The sequence below is a fragment of the Vicugna pacos genome, chromosome 13, assembly GCF_048564905.1.
Source record: "Vicugna pacos chromosome 13, VicPac4, whole genome shotgun sequence".
Lineage (NCBI taxonomy): Eukaryota > Metazoa > Chordata > Mammalia > Artiodactyla > Camelidae > Vicugna > Vicugna pacos.
Window position 1 is genome coordinate 61550126 of NC_132999.1, and position 21694 is coordinate 61571819.

At 53.4% G+C, this 21694-nt stretch overlaps 1 protein-coding gene across 2 annotated transcripts; it reads left to right on the top strand.

Annotated features, from left to right (window-relative positions):
• The first annotated feature begins 6073 nt into the window (after positions 1 to 6073).
• LOC102544806 (solute carrier family 2, facilitated glucose transporter member 7) lies at positions 6074 to 21582 on the top strand. 2 transcript variants are annotated; one of them, XM_072975856.1, is made up of 11 exons: positions 6074 to 6100; positions 8128 to 8130; positions 8378 to 8498; positions 9224 to 9376; positions 10875 to 11000; positions 11460 to 11647; positions 13020 to 13130; positions 15660 to 15761; positions 18658 to 18733; positions 20525 to 20652; positions 21246 to 21582. In XM_072975856.1, the coding sequence occupies exons 1-11, from the start codon at positions 6089 to 6091 to the stop codon at positions 21465 to 21467; spliced, it is 1242 nt and encodes a 413-aa protein (XP_072831957.1). In that variant the 5' UTR covers positions 6074 to 6088; the 3' UTR covers positions 21468 to 21582. The 2 variants fall into 2 exon arrangements, with proteins under 2 accessions (XP_072831957.1, XP_072831956.1); XM_072975855.1 differs by lacking the exons at positions 6074 to 6100; positions 8128 to 8130 and having other exon boundaries at positions 8426 to 8498.
• The last annotated feature ends 112 nt before the right edge of the window (positions 21583 to 21694 follow it).

Sequence of the window (21694 nt, forward strand, 5' to 3'; positions counted from 1 at the left end):
TCAGCACCAGGACAGATGCACACACAGCATCTTCTGTCTTCACGGAACTTACAATCTAGCCAAGAAGATGAAAACCACATGCAAAAAGGAATTATGGGGCCATAAGAACTGACGAAACAGAAGAATGTTGTGTCTAATTCGGAGTCTTCTGTGAGCATTGTCTTAACCATCTGAGCAGCTCCAGTGTCTGGCAGGGAGCTTGACCCTAGTTGGCACTTGATACATGTTGACTAAATGGACGTGACCTGGGATGGTCTTCAAGGAAAAGGCTGTGAGCTAAGCCTTCAAGAATGGGTGAAACTACAAGGTCCTACTGTACGTATAGCACAGGGAACTATATTCAGTAGCCTGTAATCACCTATAATAACAAAGAATATGGGGGCAGGGAAATAGCTCATAATAGTGGTAGAGCACATGCTTAGCATACACAAGGTCCTGGGTTCAATACCCAGTACCTCCATTTAAAGAAAAGTATATGAAACAGAATATATATGTACGTATAACTGAATCACTATGCTGTACACCAGAAACTAAGAGAACGTTGTGAATCAACTATATTTGAATTTAAAAAAATTGAGATTTGCACAGAAGGGAAGATAAGGTGTTCAGAGGGTCGTGGAGGAGGGAACATCATGAACCCAGGACATCCATCCATTCAACAAAGATTTGCTGAGCGCCTACCATGTGCTGGGCCGTGGATGTAATGGATCTGCCAAAAAGAAAAGTAAGCAAATACTTAAGGTCATGTCACATAGTGCTCGGGGTAAAGTGTTGGACAGCGCTGGGCGAGGGGTGGGGGTGACTTTCGAAAGTGTGGTCCTAATGAGGATCTCACTGAGGAGGTGACACTGATTTGCGACCTGGGGGAGGAATGTTTCAAGCAGCAGGAGCAGCAGGAAGAAGCTTGGTTTTTGCCATCAGCTGACTTTGCTGTTGCAGCCGGCTCAGAGGAAGGCGGGAAGACCTAGAGTTTAATCAGCGTTGTTAGACTATGAGCATTGTGTCTAGCCAGACAGGAGTCATCCCGAATGAATACAGAATTCAGTCACCTGACAAAGGTGAACGATCTGGTGGACTCGCATTCAAGAGTCTTTAGAAACTAACTGAGAGAGAAGGGTGGCCAGCTAACGCTGAGGTGGGAAATTACTGTGGATTATTCAATGGGCCCAAGGTAATCACAAAGAGAGAGAACCAGAAGGAAGGCAGCCTGAGACTCAGTCTGATCTTGTCAGCCTCGAAGATGGAGGAAGGGGCCGTAAGCCAGGAAAGCAGGTGGATTCTAAAGCTGGAGAAGGCAGAGAAATGGATTCTCCCTTAGAGCCTCCAGAAAGGAATACAGCTCTGCTGCCACCTTGATTTTAGCACATTGAGACCCTTGGCAGATTCATAACCTCCAGAATTGTAAGGTAGTGACTTTGTGTTGTCTTAATCCACTAAATTCGTGGTACTTTGTTACAGCAGCCACAGGAAACTGATACAGATCTTGGTACTGAGCAGTGGGGCAGGCTATCACAGAGACGGCTTTGCATGGGGCAGTGGAAAAGGCTGGAAGAACTCTGAGGAACATGACAGAAAAAGCCTAGATCGCCCCGAACACACTTGGTAGACACAGAAATGTTAATATTCCCTGCTCACTGGGTGACCTGGCCGTGCAGCCAGGGTGAAAAGGCAGGTAAGTGCCACCCAGGGGAGAGGTGGGTCCATGATTCAAGGTCGCTGAGGACAGACGCCTCGAGGGTACGGTGTCTGCTTACAGCAAGAGAGGAGACAGAAAGCGGACAAGATTCAGCCCCTGGCAAACTGTCCATCTCCCCCCCAGCGGGTCCACTCCGCAACACCAGAGGGCAGTGAGGCTGTGCACACTCTACTCCATGCCGCGTGGGAGGGCCCCCAACTCCTCCCCAGTGAGGCCTGAAATACAGAAAACTGGGGGCCGCCGCCGCAGGCACAGTAAGCAGGACGCAGGAGCACACACTGAGCCCGAAACAGGGAAAGACGTTCCCGCGCAGGGTGAGAAGTCCCGCGCAGGCTGGGAGGCCCTTTGTGTCTTAGCAAAAAGTGTCCCGGGCCCAGGACTCATTTTCACGCGGCCGAGCCAGCAGGGGAGAAAGAGAGGTGCCTCCCCAAGAACTAACAGTCAGCTAGAGAGGCCCCAGGAGGGGTGAGGGGCACAGCAAAGGGACATACAGCACTTTGGAGAAAACCTGAACTGTCATGGGAGGAATAAGGACCCCACATTCTCATCTCTGCGGCCGTCCGGCTGCTGCCCACGAGCCAATGCGTTTTTACCCAAGCCCACGAGTGTATTTCGCTCTAGTCACTTAACATAACGTTCATAACAGGTTTTCATGTCCCTACCTAATTCTCATAATTATCCCTTGAAATGGCAGCCTGGCATTCCAATCAGTTGATTTGTCATAATTTGTTCAGTCATTCCCCACTGTTTTTTGTTGTTGTTGTTGTTGTTAATAAAGATAATTCTGAAATGAGCACCTACGTTCTATGCTTTATTGACTTATTTAACACTAATAAGTGTAATTAGAAACAATTAAGTTGTATTTCTTTAAAAGTATTTAGTTCGCTCTTTTCCCCAATGGACAATTAGTCCCAGTTCCCAGGAGGAAACGCAGACGGAGAAATAACACAGAAGACACAGAACAGATCCTGGCAATCAGGCCTGACTTGGTTTCCGAGATGCCTCACTTCTAGGGACCAAGGGCAGATGGCATTTTTCTTCTCCTTGGTGCCACCGGGGAGCTTCTGGTTTGAGGCTTGGTGGAGACAAAGACAAAACTCACGCTGTGCATTAATGTTAATCTTATCTTATCAGCCCGTCCTCGGAAAGTGTCCTCCTGGGGAAAGTCAGTAGGGTCCAGAGACCAAAAGGGTAAAAAGGTCTGGCAGGCCCTGGGGAGCAACAGCAGATCCTGCTAGTGGTCAGCACAGAGCAGGACCCACGTGTCTATCTGGGAGAGAGAGCCCACCTGTTTCTCACCGGAAAAAGAGGCAGGGACTCCTCCGCTCACCCCATCCAAGAAGGGGGTGAGTACCAAGTCTAGGAAACTGTCCCTGTCCCTGTGCTACTAGGACTGTGGTGGGAGGGGCAGAGAGGACAGCACTGCCCCCGCCTCTCCTGGGTTGGGTGCCAGCCCTGGGAGAGTACTGGGGGGAAACATCCCAGCTCAGACACAAGACGGGGGGCTGAGTCCAGCTCTAGTGAAGTGTGGGAGACCCCTGCCCCCATCCTGCTCCCCCCGCATCAGGAGGTGCCAGAATCCTGCTCTTCTCTGCCAGGTTGGTTCTCTGGCTGCACAGGGCTGAGGCGGCCGACAGTCAGACAGCTGATGGTGGGGGTGAGCGTTGGAGGTGCAGGTAACAGGCCAGCACAGGGGTTGGGGGGTGGGGTTCTGGGGCTGTGGCTCTGCACCAACTGGTTTTTTGGGCCCTGAGTGGCACCAACTCAGGCAGCCACAGACCCTGCCCCAGTTCTGCCACCCCCTCCTCAGACTTTGGCCCTGGGGCCAGTTCCCCGAAGTGGCCCTGGGTCCTGGGCTAGCTGGGGAAATGTGATTGTCTTGGTTTTCCCAGGGGTCTGTCCTGGAGTCAAAGACAAGCCACATGTGTCCTTTGGGGCCTCTGTTTGCTGCTGCCTCTGTCTGGAATGCTTTTCCCCCAGATGCTCACAGGCCCTTCTCATCCGTTCAGGTCCCAGCTCAGAGGCATACCCTCAGAGAGGCCCTCACCGCCCACTGGCTTCTGTCCCTTTATCTGTTTGATTGCCCTAACAGCATTATCATTATTTGGAAGTTTGTTTTGGTTTGGTTTTTGGCCTCCCCTTACCAGAATGTAAGCTCAGCAAGGGCAGAGACGCTGGCCCTGTTCCCTGAAGCTCCCCCCTACTTCATCCAGGGTCAGGCACAGGGCCAGACACGGAGGAGATGCTCAGATACATCTCTGAGGATGGGGACATGTGCAAGGCACAGGAAATGACGCTGCCCAGTCCCCCAGCCTCGGGCCACCTTCCCAGCTTCCCGGGGCCCCAACCCCTACTTCCGGCCCTGCCTCAGCCCCACTTCCAGAAGCTCCGAGGGCCAACCCCCGAGTCCCTGACAGAAGACCTCCTCTCCCACAGAGCCTCCAACCCACACTGGTGTTGGCCACACTGAGCGCAGCCTTTGGCTCGGCCTTCCAATATGGCTACAACATCGCCGTGGTCAACACGCCGCACAAGGTGGGCATGAGGTGGGCATGAAGTGGGCGGGAGATGGCTGCCATCTTGCTGTGTGGAGGCCACCATCTTTCTTCCAGAAGCCAGGTCCTTTTTCCGGAAGTCACCGTCTTCCACTAGTACTCCTGCCTCTGGAGATCAGGGGATGACTAGGGTTGTTGGGTTGTTCCCCCGGGGCACATTGGGAAGAATGCGGGGGATGGATCTGGACTCCCTGCCCGTGGCTTTGGTCCCACTGCCCTTCCCCTGGGAAGGCCACTTGCAGATGACAAAGAGAATGAGGTCAAGGACTGAACTCTTAAGGCTTGGGATAGGGGTGAGGGGAAGCTAAGGATAAAGAGTGTCCCCAAGGCCTAGTAAAGCATGCCAGTCAGGAGGGAGGGACAGGCCTGGATGGTGAGTCAAGATGAGGAAGGAGAGCTGACCACTGGCTTTGACCTTACGGAGGGCATGAGTGACCTTGGCAGGAGCAGCTCAGGTGAGAGAGAGATTGGAGTGGGTTCGAGGGAGAATGAGCAGAGTGGAGGAGAGACAGTGGGGACAGACAGCATTTTGAAGAAGCTTTGTTGCACAGGAGAGCAAAAATGAAGCTTAGTGAAGGGGGTGAGGGGGTCACGTAGGTTTTTCTAGGGCAAGAGTCATGTTGGTATAGAGACAAGAAGGATGCAGTAAAGAAGGAAGGACCAAGGGGGAGGGTACAGCTCAGTGGCAGAGCGTGAGCTTAGCATGCACGAGGTCCTGGGTTCAATCCCCAGTGCCTCCATTAAATAAATAAACCTGATTACCTCCCTATCCCTCCCCACCAAAATTTTTTAAATGAAATTTAAAAAAAGAAGGAAGGGCCAGTGATGCAGGACGGACAGGGGACAGTTACAGGGAGAAAGTCCCTGAAAGGCACAGGCAGGACCCAGTGTCTTTCCCGTTCGTTTGGGTACGCGAGTCCTGCTGCACTTTAAACATTACCGTCATTAGTTTATAGCTACACTTTGTCCTGCTTCACAGGAGATTCTGTAGCAGTTGCTCATGGCTTACTTTAATATACTTATCATTATTACCATTGAAGGAACATTTTTTCTCAATCAAACAGTGTACCATCACTAGATCACAATGAATGCTCACAAATTCTCTATTATTATATTATTACTTCTATAATCGATGAAGAAACTAAGGCTTATAGAAGTAAGATAACTTGTCCAAAGTCCCACAATTAAATTTGTGGGGAGGGGAGAGGCAATTAAGTTTGTCTGTTTGTTTATTTATTTATATATTTATAAAATGGAAGTACTGGGGATTGAACCCAGGACCTCGTGCATGCTGAGCACACACTCTACCACTGAGCTACACCCTCCCCCTAAAGTCGCACAATTAGTAACAATATTTCTTACATTGCCTATTACATAGTAAAGCTCGGCAAAGTAAATTTTTTTAAATTATTTTTTATTTATTTATTTTAGGTGGGGAGGTAATTAGGTTCATTTATTTATTTATCTTTAGAGGAGATACTGGGGATCGAACCCAGGACCTTGTGTATGCTAGGCATGCACTGTACCGCTTGAGCTATTTCCTCCCTGCAAGGTGAATTTTTAACGGTGAATTTTTAACAGCTTTTTGTGAAGCCTGGTTCCTCATCTCACCCCGTCATAAAGTAGGCTTTTTTATTTCCAGTAACAACAGAGAATCAGGTGTGTCCTAGGGGCACTGGCAGAGCCATCCTTCAGTACAATGACAAGAGGCAACTGAGAATTTTACCTCCTCATCTCTCATGAGTAGCCTGCTGTTCTTGATCATGGATGGGGCGATGTTTTCCAGGTCTTGAAGTCCTTTTATAACGAAACCTACTTGGAGCGACACGGAACCTCCATGGACGAGAGGGTCACGCTGTTGCTGTGGTCTTGCACGGTGTCCATGTTTCCTCTGGGCGGCTTGGTGGGCTCGCTGGTTGTCGGCCTGCTGGTTGACAAATGTGGCAGGTAAAGGGGGGCGCACTGCTCACTCAGAATTCACGTTAGTAACTCTCACTGTCTCTTGGCGAGTGTACCTCTGCTGGGGAGATGTGTGACCTTGAAAATCAGGACACCTGAAGACCAGTCCCCACTTTGCCATAGACACCACGCCCCTAAAGCAAGTCCCTGATTTCTTGGGAGTTCTTCCTCTTGTCAGCTGCACGGAACAGCGAGCTCTCCGACGTCTGCCCCGTGGGGGTGGTCCAGCCTTGGAGAGCAAAGTTCTTGGCGATACTCCGCAGAGCGCCTCGTCAGTACTTCCAGCAGGTGTTCAATTAATGCTTGTTGATTGGCTTTCATTCGTGGTCAGGTCACCCCTGCCTCCAAGTTGTAACGGCTGCAGCCTCTCCCTGGGCGGCCCCAGCAGTGTTGTTCTGAGCTTTGGGGTGCAGACCGAATCGCTCCACGTGCCCCCGTCTCGTGTCCTGTCTGAGAGGGAACACTAGTTCTTGCACTTTGCTTGGTTTACGTGGACTCGCTAATCTTGATGCCTAAGCCCAGGTGCTGTGAGAACGTGACTCCGCAGATAAGGACGGATGCCCAGGCCAAGGTTCCCGGGGAGGGACGGAGGGCGCCGAGGTCTCGGGGTGAGGCCCCGAGGAGCTCCATCTGGCCAGATCCCACTCTTTGGAATTCACAGTTACACTTGGATTTGATGTGCCGAGGTTGGCAGTTTGGTTGGGAGTGAGCGGAAAGCCCTCTGAAGGAAGCTAACTTTTAAAGACACAGAGCAAGCAATTCAGTCTTCGTGCATAAAGGAAAACATTGGCAACTGGAAATTAATTATTTACTAAGCAGGACCCATCACAGGATCCTTTCTGTAGATACTCGAGTAACAATTAATTTGCCATTTGTTCTATTCTTGAATGTAGAAAACATTCAACATACTGCAATCATGCCATAGTCCGGGCTTTTCTGTAATTCCGACTGCGCTGTTCTCAGCTACACCGAGAATGGCTGGACTGTTCCGGAAGCTTGGCCTCCACTTCCTTGTCGGAACCCACAGTCACACACCTTGGGACCTCAGAGATGGTTTCATCACTTTTCATTTTGCAGAGGAGGACCCTGAGGCCAGTGTGGTGGAGCTGGCCTTGTCCTAATTGGGTCTGGACCAGCCCTGAGCTGAGCTAAGGCTTCCTCGTCGTCAGGAAGGGTGGGGCGGGGTGGGGGGCAGGCACTGTGAACTGTTTTTTCTCTCGGCCCCCGAGGGCTGCTGATCCTCTGCTCTCAGAGTTTGGGCTCTGATGCCAGCTCTCAAGCGCACAGCCACTCCAGGGAGAGAAAAGTGGCCTGAGAGAAGCAGTATCCAGTGAGTCCTCAGTGTTGCCCAGCGAGGACTTTCATAGAACTCTCATGGCTAGCCACCCCCAGGAGCAGGTCTGGGTTTCCCTTTAGAGACCTCCCTCCCACGCTCCTGGCATCAGCGCCCCACCCCTAGGCTGACGGACTCAGGGCACCTGTGACAGTCAGGGTCCTGATGGTCCCCAGAGGTGGGCAGGGGGTGGGGAAATCACAAAAGGTGGTGCAGCCAGCCTTCCTTCCTGATCTAATGCTGTTTCTTCCTTTGGCAAAACCCAAGCCAAGTATGGGGGTGAGGGGGCAAGGGCGCCATTGGTGCAAGTCTGCAGGGTTCACAGAGCACGGTCTGGAAGGTAGGGGTGGACCCTGGGGGGAAGCAGGGTGCCACCAGCATAGTTGTTTTTCAGACGCTCCCTCCCTCCCCTTCGTAGACTCCTGTTTTTTCAGCCTTGGGAGGAACCTTTGTGATCAAATAATCCAACTCTGTATCTCACCTGTTGTGGGACTCCCCTGTTCAACATTCCTGACAATCTGCATTTAGCCTAGTCTCTGCTTGAATACCACCAGTGACAGGAAGCTTCCCACCTGCAGAGGAAGCCCGTTCCTTTGTCCTTCCCTATGGTTTTCTGTCAGCCCCAACCGTTAGCATGCTCCCACTCCCCACCCCACCCCGCCGACCCTAAACCTGACTTCCTGGGGTTTCTGCCCATCGGTCCCCACTTTCTGTCCTTCCCATAATCAGCCTCTCTCAGGCCCTTCCCCAGCCCATCTGTAGTGGCTGCCCTGGAGCGTAGGAGCTGGGGTCAGAGAGCATGTGCCCTCTGGGCTCTGCTGTCCTTGCAGAAAGGGCACCCTGCTGATCAACAACGTCTTTGCCATCACCCCCGCCATCCTGATGGGAGTCAGCAAAGTGGCCAAGGCTTTCGAGCTGATCATCTTTTCTCGAGTGCTGCTGGGAGTCTGCGCAGGTATCGCCGTCACCAGCGTGGGGAGGGTGGGAGTCAGATGCACCAGCACCATTGGTCAAGGCTGGCCACCGGGGCGACTAGGATCTGCCTGGCTCTGCATGGCTCTTTTCCTTCTGGGGGCATCCTCGTGTCTCCATTCCCAGACCCTTGAAAACTTCTTTCTCCCCTTCCCCTTATTTAACAAAATTTATCAGGGAAGGATCTTTAAAAACACACTTTGACCTTGAAGTAAAAACGGATAAGGTTTTTCAAGGTATCTTCCGAGGAGGGTTACCATTCACAGTAGGATGAGGGGCTTCGAGCAAAAGGAGCACAGAATCTGGGGCTTTGGTCAGCAGGGGAGCGAGATTTCTTAACTATAGTGGTTTTTATCCTATTAAAAAAAAAAGTGATACAAGTAACTGGTGCTTTAGAAAAATCAGAAAACAAGCCAAAGCCAAAGCCATCTCTTTAAGTCTTCACTCCCCAGGAACACGGTCCTTGCCTGGGACCAGTGGCCCCAGCTCTGCAGCTGGGGAGGGGAGGATACTTCATCACAGGCTGCTGTGCACCCCGGGAGTCCTGAGGATCCTGGAAGGGTTTCCTTATACGTGCAAACTAAACGGTTGGGGCCGACACCATGGGGAAGCTCAAGGACTATGAGATAAGTTAAATCTGGCGCTCCGGGGCCCCAGGAGGCTGGGACTGCCTTTCTCCTCCTCTGATTTTGGTTTTGCCGAACCCAGGCATCTCCTACAGTGCCCTCCCCATGTACCTGGGAGAATTAGCTCCCAAGAACCTCAGGGGTGCTCTGGGAACAATGACTGAGGTTTTCGTCATCGTGGGAGTCTTCCTGGCACAGATCTTCAGCCTGCAGGCCGTCCTGGGCAACCCAACAGGTACCAGGGGCTCACTGAGGTCCGGAGGAAGGGGAAGCATGGGAGCCGCAGGCGCAGGTCCAGCCACTGCCCAGATGTGCCCGTGTGACTGGTGGATCAAGTCAGAGGTGCCCTTCGGGTTGGGTGGGCATGGGTGACCTTGACAAGGGCGGTTTTGGTAAGTGATGGGGACACACTGTGCCTGGGACTGGGAGGAGAAGGCGCGCGGGCAAGAGGCACACATGACTCTTGGGAGTTTCGCTATGAAGGGAAGGAGGGAAGCAGAGCGGTAGCTGGAGGGGGAAGCAGGCCGGAGAGGAGGTTTTCTCAGCTCGGAGAAATAACAGCGTGCTTGGCTGCTGAAGGAATGGTCCAGCCTCGAGGGCAGTGGATGCAGGCAGGGGCGGGCACGCAGCCACGGTCACTGTTCCGTGGGTGGATGGGACACTTGTAGACATTGTCTTCTGGTTGCTTCTGTTTCCTCCGTGAAAGGAGGCAAGGCCATTGCCTGAGAGTGGGCAAGGTGGGGGGGCCGGGGGAGGCAGGTTAGGACAGAGAAGAAAGGGTGAAATCACTGTCTGGGGGAGTGGGTGAGAGAATGGCCCAGGGCGTGGTGTGGCCTGAAGACAGGCCAGCATTCAAGGGCCAAGGAACACAGTGGGGTTTGTTATTTGGGGTTTTTTTTCCTTCATGAATATGCTCAGAGTACCTAAATGCCACATGGGTTCCTTAAGGGGTGGATGTACATCTTTGTGTTCCCCTTAGCACCTTGAAGAGACTCAGCACCCAGCAGTGCTCAGTGAAAGGCCGTTAGTTTTAAGGATTCCCAAACTGCCCCAGGGCAGCTGAATGCTAAGCACTTGTGTCGTGGAAGGGGCTCTGAAAGGAAGCCACACCACCCAGCTCCTGCATCTTCCTGCTGCCTAGAGTGCCCGCACATAATCACCACCATCGTCATCCTCTTTGTCTTACTGATGAGAAAACTGAGGCTTAGAGAAGCTGAGTGACTCAGCCAGTTCCCGTGGGAGCTAACAAGGCTCAGCTGAGTCTCAGTACCGCCTCTTTAACCCAAACGTTCCTGAAGGAGCTCACACTCCCACAGCACTGGCTCCAGCTCCCTCCCCAACCCCAGTCTCTAGGAAGGTAGCAATTAGCCCATTTCCAGCCATAAAGTTAGGAACAAGGCTTGGCTTCATTCTCTCTAGGGCTCACTCTTTTAAATCATATACTGTTCCTAAGAAAAGCAATGCTCTTCCTGCAAAATGAACTAAATCACATAGCTTTTGAAAATTAAAATCACTTTCCCCATTTTTAAATGAGGACGCCCTTCGTGGGTAGGTTCTGGGCAGCCGCATCCTGGCAAGGATTGGTACCTCTGCCCTTGGTGCTCATCGAGGGCTGGAACCACGTAGGTGAGCAACTTTGTACAAGGAGAGAGTCGGGTCAGCTGGAGGGTACCCAGAGCCTCTGGAGGTACCCGGCCAGTTAGTCTCAGGTTCCTGCTGTTGATTCCTTCCAGGCTGGCCTCTGCTTTTGGCACTCACGGGGGTCCCCACACTATTTCAGCTCCTCTCTCTGCCCTTTTACCCCGAGAGCCCAAGATACACTCTGATTCAGAGAAGAGATGAAGAAACAGCTCGACAAGGTACTGAAGATACAGGCTGCTCTGTCAAGACCCTCTCACCCCGTTCACTTCCCTGCCACGTCCCCATGCCTGCGAAAATGTCCCTGCCTAGTGCCCAAAGCAGAGACCGGGCAGGTGACAGGGTAGCGAGGAGATGTGCTCCAAGATACAGGTGCCAATGGGACGGGATGGAGATGCTGTTGGCACTGGGGAGTCCAGGGCACCTCTGGGGTGTAGTCCAGCAGAGAACATGGTCAAGGTCAAAGCCGGCATCATGACCATTGCAAGCTTGACCAGGGTGGGGGTGTGACTGGGGACACCACGTGCTGCGGGACCTAACTGGGGTCAAATGAGCACCTGCCCTGGGAAAAGAGCAGCTTGTGGCTGGCGGGGGGACCGAGCTCTTGCGGAGCTGTGCCTCTGCGTCTCCCTCTGCCTCTGGGAAGCTACGATGAGTGGGGGCCGCTCTGCTGCCCACAGCTCTGAGGAAACTGAGAGGCTGGAAGGATGTGGAGGATGAGATAGAAGAGATGCGCGTGGAGGACCAGGCCGAGAGGGCCGAGGGCCGCCTGTCCGTGCTCAACCTCTTCACGTTCCGGCCTCTCCTCTGGCAGCTGGTCTCCATCATCGTGCTCATGGCCGGCCAGCAGCTCTCCGGGGTCAACGCGGTAGGTGGGTGAGGGATGCAGGCCGGGGTCGAGGGTGGGGCAGCCTGGGTCCCCGGCAGGGACAGGATGTTGGCAGGGGGCTGTTAGCCCTGCAGTGGGGGTGTCTGAAGGGTCCATGCAAGGCTCGCTCTCAGAATGTTGGTCCACTTGAAAGCTAATTGATCCAGTTAAACCCTACAAACATTTACTGAATCATTGTGAATAGCGTTCATATTAGCGCTGTCCTGTTCGTGTTACCGCAAAGTTCAAAGCGTGCAGAGCAACCTCTGCATCCAGGGGGAGTGGGAGTGAAAGGCAGCAGCTAGATAAATCCGGGGCCCCGGCTCAGGGCAGCTGGGCAGTCGCTCTATCACACAGGAGGCTCTTGTTTGCAAGGACCGAGGCCCCCTGGGAACAGCTTACGCAAAACCGGACTCAATTTAGAGAAACAGCTCGGCGTGGAAGGCCAGGGATGCAGCTGGGTGTCAGGAACAGAAGCGGGGACAGTAAGGGGCCTGGGGGGCTCCTCTGCCTCTCCACGTGCTCCCCGCATTCTTTTCTTGCTGCAGAACCTTCTTCCTCACTTCCCAGTGCCCAGAGAAAATGTCTCCCACGATGGTCCCTTCCCCTCTGAGATGAGCAGGCGCCCTCCTGGAACCAGCCTCCAGTTCCCGGGGAGGGCGATTACCCACAGGCTCAGGTCAGGAGCCCGCCTTGGGCTCACTCAGCCGCGACCTTTGGTGACGTCGCTTTCCAGGAACGTGGTTCTTTTGCTATAATTGTATCTATCAACGCGGGGTGGGGAATGGGTGGAGATCGACAGAAAGAGGGGTGCAGTCTGCTTCTGGAAACGTCGGAGGCTGGATAGTTAACCCAGTTGGTGATCAAAGAAAGTGACAGGAAGGGGTGGCATCGGGCCTCCGGGGACTCATGGGTGTTTGGCCGGAGATGTTGAGGGGTACACAGCCCAGGCAGGAGCCACAACCCGCGTGGCTTTCCGAAGTGCTGCGCTGCCCGCATCCTTGGGGCTGGGCCAGGAGGGAAGCTGAGCTTGGGGCTGGCTTGGCTGGGAATGGGAGGCGAGGGGTCGTTCTGTGGGGCCTGAGACCATAGACTAGCAAAGCAGCAGAGGGAGAACTCTCGGGGGCAGCTAGTCCAACTCCCATTTTACAGACACAGAACCCGAGGCCCAGAGAGGGGAAGGGCTACCAGCCGGGCTCCACCCCAGGTCTCCTGAGTCCAGTCACAGCACCCTGCTCCCACCTACTGCCTCCATCCTGCCCACGGGGTCCCCCGGGCTTCCGGGGCCATGTGCTGTATGCAGAGTCAGGAGAGTAAGCCAGTGGCCTGCGCCTCTGGGCCGCTCCTCACCACCCCCATGTTTTTGTTTTAGGTCAACTACTACGCGGACATGATCTACTTATCCGCTGGGGTGGAGGCCGCTCACTCCCAGTATGTAACTGTGGGCGCTGGCGTGGTCAACATAGTGATGACCGTCATCTCGGTGAGGACCCAGAAGTGTCCTTTCCATTGGGCATCTCTGAGCAGGTGCCCACTGGCAGACGAGCCCCCCAGAGGCCACTGAGAGCTGCTGGTGGCACAGGTCCTGGGGTCACTTAAGGGATGTGGCCTTTCAGATGTGCACATACTTGCCACTGTGTGACCTTGACCCGGGTACTTAAATACCTTCAAATTCAAGTTTCTTCCTTTGTACAATGGTTACAGTGATTGTAACACCGAGTATAGCGATGTAGGTGTTATTTATTGTTGGCATAAAACTATTATTTCAGAGTTTTATATTTAAAATCTGAGCCACTTATGCCTGTGTTGAAACAGTGAACTGACAGGGGTGTGCTTGCTTACGAGGTCAGGTGACCACGATGGTCCTTTCTCTAGAACTTTCCCAAGTTATCTTACTATGATTTTGATCCCTGTTTCTTGAGCTGCCTAGGGGGTTAAGGGTGTCTTGGAAAATTATGTATTACTTATCTGTATTTTCCCCAGAGCCAGTTTAAGCCCCAGTTAACTTTCAGAGGATTTAGCATGGTGGAGAGGGACAAGGGAAGGAAAACAGCAGGAAAGGAGGACTCCGGGAGGGGCTGGGGGACCCCCAGGCCCAGTGGTCCACCTTTCTGGGTCCCTCCACCCCTTCCTCCCTCGGATTCCCTGAGCCCCTTCCCCTCCCTCTGGGCAGGACCCGTCCTCCATCCTCAGAGCCCTCCTCCTCTAGGGCATCCGCATAACTAGGACTCTCTTCCCCGTCAAACTACCTGGAGAAACCCAAGCCAGAAAGACAGGGGCAGCAGCATCTGGGTACTAAGTGTTGGGGAACACGGCGGGCAGGAGTTGCAGGCGGTAAAAGAATTTATCAAAGACAAAGGAAAGTTTGAAAAACAAAGACATGTTTAATAGATACACTGCTATGGACAGCAGCAAGCCACACAGACAAGGGGTGCCTGTGTGAGCACCCAGGGTCGGTTGTTAGGGTCTTTTACGGGTGAGGGATTGGTGAGTACAATGGATTGGGGGCTGCAGGTGTGCACAGTTCTCTGATTGGTTGTAGGTAAGAAGATTAGGGTCTATGAAGGTCGGTGGGGTTTGACTCTGATAAGGTGGGCTGAAACTAGCCAGCCTGAGCTATTGCGAGGTTAGGCATTCCCTGGGGCTATTAGTTTGTTCGGGAAAACATGCCCAGTAAAGAATGCACTTTATCTTTTGAGGAACCTTAGGCAGACATCTGAGGGCCCAGGAATGGGGGCTGTTGGACCTTGAAGGATGCCAGTTGGCCCCACACTAAGCATAGAAGATGAAGCTGGTCTTCCTTCTCTAACTTTCTCATGCAACCCCCAGACTGCCCTTTGCTCCTGTTGGGCCCTCACTGAAAGGTAGTGACGGTTCCCATCTGTAGAGCTGTTCAGAGGACGGAAGTGACGTGTGTAAAGTGACCATGCAGGGCCTGGCCTGGAGCCGGCCCTCAGCGATGGCGTGGGTGTTGATGCCGCCGGTGGGGATGGAGTGGAAATAGAAATGGCTTTATAACTGGAAGGAAGGCAGGCACGCTAGTCAGACGGAGCATGGGCCAAGCTTGGAGTATTTGAGAAGGTACAGGCTCACCGGGAGGTGCATGTCCTGGAAGTGGAAAAGGAAGTATGGGGGTGAATGGGCCCCTCATGGCCTGAGGCCAGATTCTGGGTGACCTTGTTGGGAACTGAAGCAGCAGGCAATGGGAGGGGGCTGTTTTAAAATGCAAGTTTTATTACTATTCGGGGATGTGGTGAGGCCAACAGATCAGGAGAGGATTGCCATTGAAAAGAGAGCTTGTTGCTCACAGTCCCCAAGGGAGCGAAGGGCACACAGGGCCAGGCGGAGAAGCTCCTGTGTGGCTCAGGAGGCAGTGGAGGTGGGGAGTGCGGGCAAAACCCTTTGCTGTGGTTTCCATGGGAAGGAACAGGCAGGGTGAGCAGAGTTAGGACAGGCTAGCTGCAAAGATTTCAGGGGGTTCCAGGGCATCGGGGCTGGTCCTGGTTGTCTGGTACCTGCCCTGGGTGATAGGACAGGGGACACTGGCTCAGGGTGTGAGAGTCTGATCGGGGCGGGTTGGGGGGACTGGGCTGGTTTCACAGAAAATGCGCAGACAGGTGAGTTACTTGCTATCTCTAGAAATTAGCTAAGGGTGGAAGGGGCAGTCCATCCAGAGTCAGCAAGAGCAAGAACCCTAGATGTCAAAGCATCAAACCCAGAAACTGGAAAACGTGGTTATTACTAGGGGGCAGGAGGCTGGGGTCTGTCAGGGAGCGGAGACCCGGGTCTGTGGTTGGCTGAAACAAGGAAGGGCAGTGATGCAGAGTCTGAGGCACCAACATCAAGGTCATATCAGGGTAAGCAGCCTAGGTTCCAGGAAGCAGGCAGCCCAGGCAGGAGGGCACTTAAGGAGGGGCTGGAGGAGGGAGTCGAGACCCAGGCCAAGAATTCTGGGTGCCCCCCCAAAACCCTGTGCCACCGAGGCTCCTCACCGCCCTTCCTTCCCCCCAAGGCGGGCACCGTGGAGCGGCTGGGACGGCGGCGCCTCCTGCTGGTCGGCTACGGCATCTGCGGCTCGGCCTGCCTCGTGCTGACACTGGCGCTGCTCTTCCAGGTTTGACCTTGCTTTCCAGCAGGGAGAAGGGGGACGGGGCTGGGAGAGGGGAGGGAGAAGGGGGTTGGGGGAGGGGGGCGCAAGAGGGTGGGTGGTCCCGGTAACAGACCAGGGGGTTCTCAGCCGTGTCTGACTCCGCGCCCCCTTTGTGTGCAAATCCTTTGTTATGCCCTGTCCTGAAGTGGAGCTCATGGGGAACTTCAATTACCTACCACATACCTGCTAGTAAGCAATTAAATATAATGCCTTAACCATAACGCAGAGGCGAAACAAGAAGAATTTACAATAAACTGTGTATTGCAATATGCCAGTGCTTAAGCGCACGGCACTAGGTGATGCCCACCAACAACGGACTGGATTAGAATAAAGAGACAGAAGATAGGGCATCGTTCCATTCGAGAAGTAAAAGAAATGAGCAGATGGAGGTCAGCATGGACGGCGGAATAAACTAGCATTAGGATACGGACCCACTGTGGACTGAACATCTGTGTAAGACAGAGAGGGAGATTACCTTACCTGAAGGAGGACCACCACCGCACAGGCGAATCCGGAGGTTAGGAGGCAGGACATGAGGTTCTGGCAGATGAGCTTGGGCTGGTTTATAAATGTGCTGTTCAAATACCCGCACCCAGGGTATAAAATGGGGCAGAGTTCTCACCTTGAAATCCTACCGCATGTCAAGATGGGTGTCCGTCTCTAATATCAAAAGTATCTCTGAGACCAGATCGGAAAAATGTGGAGACAGAAACAGTTCTCAGAGAGGCTGTGCAGTAAGGGGGAATGATATCAGAGTAAGATCAAGACACCAGAGGCCGCCTAAATAAGAAATACATCATTTTAATTTGTCATTTTCTTGGTATGTATTTATTACCTGTGCTCTACAAAAATTTTGAGAATACACAGGGTGGCCGTAGTATGAAATATTCTGAAAACGGCGAGCACGTTGTGTCTCCTTGGCTGCTTCCGCACCATCGTTGCTTTTGCAGGAAGTGCCTTTACAGTTACACTATGTACAGATGGAGTGAGCGAGATTTCCTGGGTCTGTGCCACGCATACATGTGATTTTCCTCTATTTAAAAAACCAACCAACCAACCAACCATATACAGATCTTCCTTGACTTACAGTGGGGTTACATCCCAGTAAGCCCACCATAAGCTGAAAATATTGTAAATCAAAAATGCATCTAATATACTTAATCTACTCAACATCATAGCTTAGTCTAGCCTACCTTTAATGTGTTCAGAAAACTTACGTTAGCCTATGGTTGGGCAAAGTCATCTAACACAAAGCCTATTTTATAATAAAATGTTGACTGTCTCAGGTAAGTTATTGAATACTGTCCTGAAAGTGGAAAACAGAATGGTTGTCAGAATGGTTGTTGACCTTCATGATCACGTGGCTGCCTAGGAACTGCCCAGCATCACGAGAGAGGATGGTACTGCCTATCCACAGCCCGGGAAAAGCTCAAAATTCAAAGTACGGTTTCTAGTGAACGAGTATCACTTTCGGACCATTGTAGAGTTGAAAATTGTTAAGTCAAACCATCGTTAAGTCAGGGAACCGTCTGTAGTTGGAAACACAATCATACACGAGGATGAGAATGTGAGAAGAGATTATTCTTGTAATTCGGAGACATTTTTCGCCTTTTCCCCCAAGCTGTCCTTTCCACAATGACTTCCTCCTTAACTCCCGGGTGAGCGCAAAGACCTTCAGGCGGGCGAAGCTGGCTGTGCTCGGGGAACAGCATGGCAGTGGGGTGTGTGCAGGAACAGGCGAGGTGGAGGGTGATGGTGAAGCCGGCGAGGAGGATCCTAGTTACATTTCTGTTTCAGATGATTCCAAGTTTCCCTTTTAAAGACCTTATTTTCTCATCTTAAAACCAGTCTAAGTTCTTAGTAGAATATTTAGGGGCTTCAGGCAAGTGAAAAGAAGTAAGTGAAACCGGACAGTAGCTACAGAGATCGTTGCCTTTTGGAAACCTTGGTGGCATCCCCAGCAACTCTTTTTCTCCCACTCTCCTTCCAACCCATCGGCCAGTCCTGTTGGCTCTGCCTGAAAATGCATCCAGCAGCTGCCCAGGTGGCACCGTGTCCAGGGTGGCTCCTCCAGCCTCAGCGTCTCCTCTTTTCCTCCCCAGGTCATACAGGGTCCCTCCCTCCCAGTGCTCATCTGTCACCTTGCCACCTGAAGCAACTCCAGTGAAGGAGCTGTTCCCGGTCCCCCCACACCCCCGGCAGCTCCAGCCCTGCACCAACTTCTCCTTCACAGCGGTTTTCCTAATTGTAGGGAGATAGTTACCTGCGTAGTTAGTTTGGTTGAAGTCTGTTCACCTGAGTTTGTACCATCCCTTGCCCTGGTTGTGGGGAGCAGAGCTGGGGATTGGCCAGCTCTCCTGGTCCAAGGGCTTCTAGAAGGATTCTGTCAGATAGCGTAGAGGCCGGGTCTCAGCTCCATCCCCTGCTGATTGTCTGACCCGGCCACTGCCTAATCCCTGAGGGACCCAGTATCCTCTTGGTCGGTGTCCAGGCTCCCTGTGCTGAGTCCACATTTGTAGGATTGAAACAGTTAACATCCTCACTCAGAGGGGTGTCATGAAGGGCTAGCACTGGTGAAGGGCAGAGAATAAATCAGCCGTAGGCATTTCCGCTGCACCGTTGCTCTCAGTCAGGCCCGGCTTGCGGAGGCCCCTGCCAGCTAGAATGCCAGATGTCACTCCTGGTCTCCTTTTCCCCTCCTGCCCTCAGAGCCCTGGAGGCCCACGTGGGTGCTCAGGAATCCAGGTGTGCCTCCTTCCTGTGGCAGGTGGGCTCATCTGCGTGGGCGGCTCTGAGCCTGAGCCCTAGGAGGTCCCAGGCCTGGCCCCTCAGGCACAGACAGCCCTGTCTCTCCCCGCAGGGCACGGTCCCTGAGCTGTCTTACCTTGGCATCATCTGTGTCTTCGCCTACATCGCGGGACATTCCACCGGGCCCAGTGAGTACCTGCCCGCCCCCCACCCTCCAGGGCCTAGCACACAGTGCGTGTCCAGTAAGCATGTGTGGAATGAATGGATCCTCTGGTTTTGGTGAGTCTCACGATGTTCTCTCCACCTTTGCCTCTGTTCCTACACAAGCCCCACCCACACTGGAATTCTCAGTTCAATTACTTTTCTCTTGAAGGCCATTCCAGTTCACATTTGTTCATTCAACAAACGTTTACTAAGTGCCAACCAATGCCACAACCTGCCTGACCCCTGACCCCCCATCTCCTGTGGCTGCCAGAGGTGCCCAGCTTTTGGTCCAGTGACCAACAAGGAGATGGGCCTCTGCAAATAGGGAGCTCTTGCCAGCCAGGTCCCACTGGGGGCACCTCGGTGCATGTCCATACCCTCTACCTGCTCACTTTAGCCTACAAGCCCACAGCCCACCCGAGGCTCAATTGTCTTTGGTCCCCTGACCTCCAGCTACAGTCCCTTGTTGCTTTGTCCCCATGTCCACCTGCCACCAGCCTCGGGCCTTCACCTCCACCTACCTCTCGGGCAGCCTCCAGGCTCCCCTTTCCCTGTGTGTCCTCCTGAGACTCGAACCCAGTTCTCACTGCCTGGGGAAAGGCACCTTCTTGCAGAATCTTGGTTTTGAAAGAGCTGTCCAGAAACCAAAAGAAAGGTTTGGATCCATTTAACACACACTTAGTCTGTGCTGTGGCAGGCACTGGGGATACAGCCGTGAACCAGACTGACACAGTGGTGTTTAAGGGTATTGAAGTGGGATTTTCGGCAGGAAGCCTTCCCAAGGCTCCTCCAGTGTGGAGGCAGGAGGGCGTCGTGGGAACAGTGCTGGTGTTTGTATCGGGAGACCTGGGTTCCAGGCCACCCCGTGCCTTACTGCCTGTGTGGTCCCTGAAGCAAACCACTGGGCTTCTCGGGGCCTGAGGCTCCTCCTGGAGGAACATGGGATCAGATCGCGGACTGATTTGACATATGAGCCGGACCCTAAAGGACTGCTCTCTGCCGGTCCCCTGGAGGGCAGGAGGGAGGCAGGACCGGGCAGGCAGCATGGACAACTTCCCGCACCACCACCCGCTTTGGGGCACAAAGCCCTGGGGCAGGGGCCCCCTCCTCACCGGGTTAGGAGTTTCCCACTTGACGTCCAAGGGCAGCTCGTTCTGGGGCTCTGAATTCTTCTCCATCTCCATCCCCTGAGACTGTGCGTTTTCAACGTGGCCATATCACCCCTCAAGGGTCAGAAATTGGTTGGGAGGAGGGACAGAATCTTATTCTGTTTATGTATGAAGCCGTAGATAGACATACTGTATGTAAACAGATATACAACATATCTGTCATATTAAAATTTCACGAGGATGGTGATTGAGGAGGGGAAATGGCTTTAGGTATTTTAGGCAAGTCTCATTGAAAAAAGGCTGAGAAACCTCCCCAAGGCAAGGTGCCTGCCATTCCCCAGATCTACCACAGGGGGCAGCACTTCCCAAGCACAAGAAATCGTTAAGCTCTACTCCCCCTTCCCTGTCTGCGAATTTAAAAATGACACCAACACGGGGGAGAGTGACCTTGGTGTGGCCTTAAGGCTCAGCTCGGAGCTCATCTGAGGAGAAGCCGGGGGGAGTGGAAGCAGCTGGCTGAGAGATGTGCGCTTCCTCCCCCTGCCGTCTGGGACAGACTGTGCTCCGAGGGGTCTGGGTTTGGGACCAGGGCCCAGGGCGCGCGGCCAGCCCGCTGGGACCCTCCGAGCCCCCTCCGCTCCACTCGCCCGTGCTCTCTGCCCCCAGGTCCCGTCCCCTCCGTGGTGAGGACCGAGATCTTCCTGCAGTCCTCGCGGCCGGCCGCCTTCATGGTGGACGGGGCTGTGCACTGGCTCACCAACTTCATCGTGGGCTTCGTGTTCCCTTCCGTCCAGGTGAGTGGGGGCGTCTCCGGCGGGAAGCACGGTGGGGGGTGGGGGCGGCCCCTTGCCCTTGCTCTCTGCGCCCCCAAGGCAGGCGGGGCTCCGGGAAATAGGGCTTGCCCTTCCACTAAGAACATCATTCGACAAGAGGCGCTGCTCTCGGACACGTTCAAGGTCCATAAAACACACATGGCACCACTTCTGCCAAACTGTGACTACCCAGGTTTCCCCCCAGCTAAAGGGAGCTCCTGGGTTCAGACCGTGAAGGGCTGACCACACAGGGGCTCTGGTCGGCCAAGTTCACAGCAAGCTAGAGCCTGGGTGAGGGACCAGTTCCCCCCTCCCCTGACCACCACCACCTCCTTCCTCTGTTTCCGAAGGCTAGCAGTCAAGTCTAGAGGACATAGTGTCCCTGTTGTTAAAAGGCTAAGGAGCCTTTTTTGACAGCAGGGCAGGACCGAATTTTCTAGCTATTTCACTTCTCTGAGAGTAAAGTAAAACTGGCCCCGGAGAAGCTCCTGCATGACTCACAAATGCCTCACCCAGAGCTGTTTATGGCATCTTTCTTCCTCCACCCCCTCCTCTCTTCTTGTCTCTTGGCCTAGGAGGTCATCGGTGCCTACAGTTTCGTCATCTTTGCTGGAATCTGCCTCCTCACTGCTGTTTACATCTATGTGGTCATTCCTGAGACCAAGGGCCGAACGTTTGTGGAAATAAACCGAATTTTTGCCAAGAGAAACAGAGTGGAGATTCCCGAGAAGAAAGAAGAAATCACAGATGCTGGGCCTTGTGTCTCGTCTCTGACTGCACAGGAGACTTCCTTTTAGTGGCTCTGCACGTCCCCCAGGGGCCACATCCAGGGCTTCCTTCTCTAAGGAGGGGGACTCCCTGGTATAGGCCTCGAGGCAGGGTAGCAGCTGTGAGACTTCCGAGCCCCCAGTGGCAACCGGAAGATGTTGGAAAGTTTGGCCCCTGATTTATTGAGAAGCAGTTAGCTTCCGACACTAGCTGCTGGGAAAAATGACGCCAGAGGACGGGCAGGGATGTATTGATT

What these genes read in the sequence shown, in the direction of transcription:
- LOC102544806 (XM_072975856.1), top strand. An exon ending in CGTCCTGGGCAACCCAACAG is followed by an intron (nt 9,377 to 10,874) that starts GTACCAGGGGCT and finishes GATTCCTTCCAG; the next exon opens with GCTGGCCTCTGCTTTTGGCA. An exon ending in TCGTGTTCCCTTCCGTCCAG is followed by an intron (nt 20,653 to 21,245) that starts GTGAGTGGGGGC and finishes CTCTTGGCCTAG; the next exon opens with GAGGTCATCGGTGCCTACAG.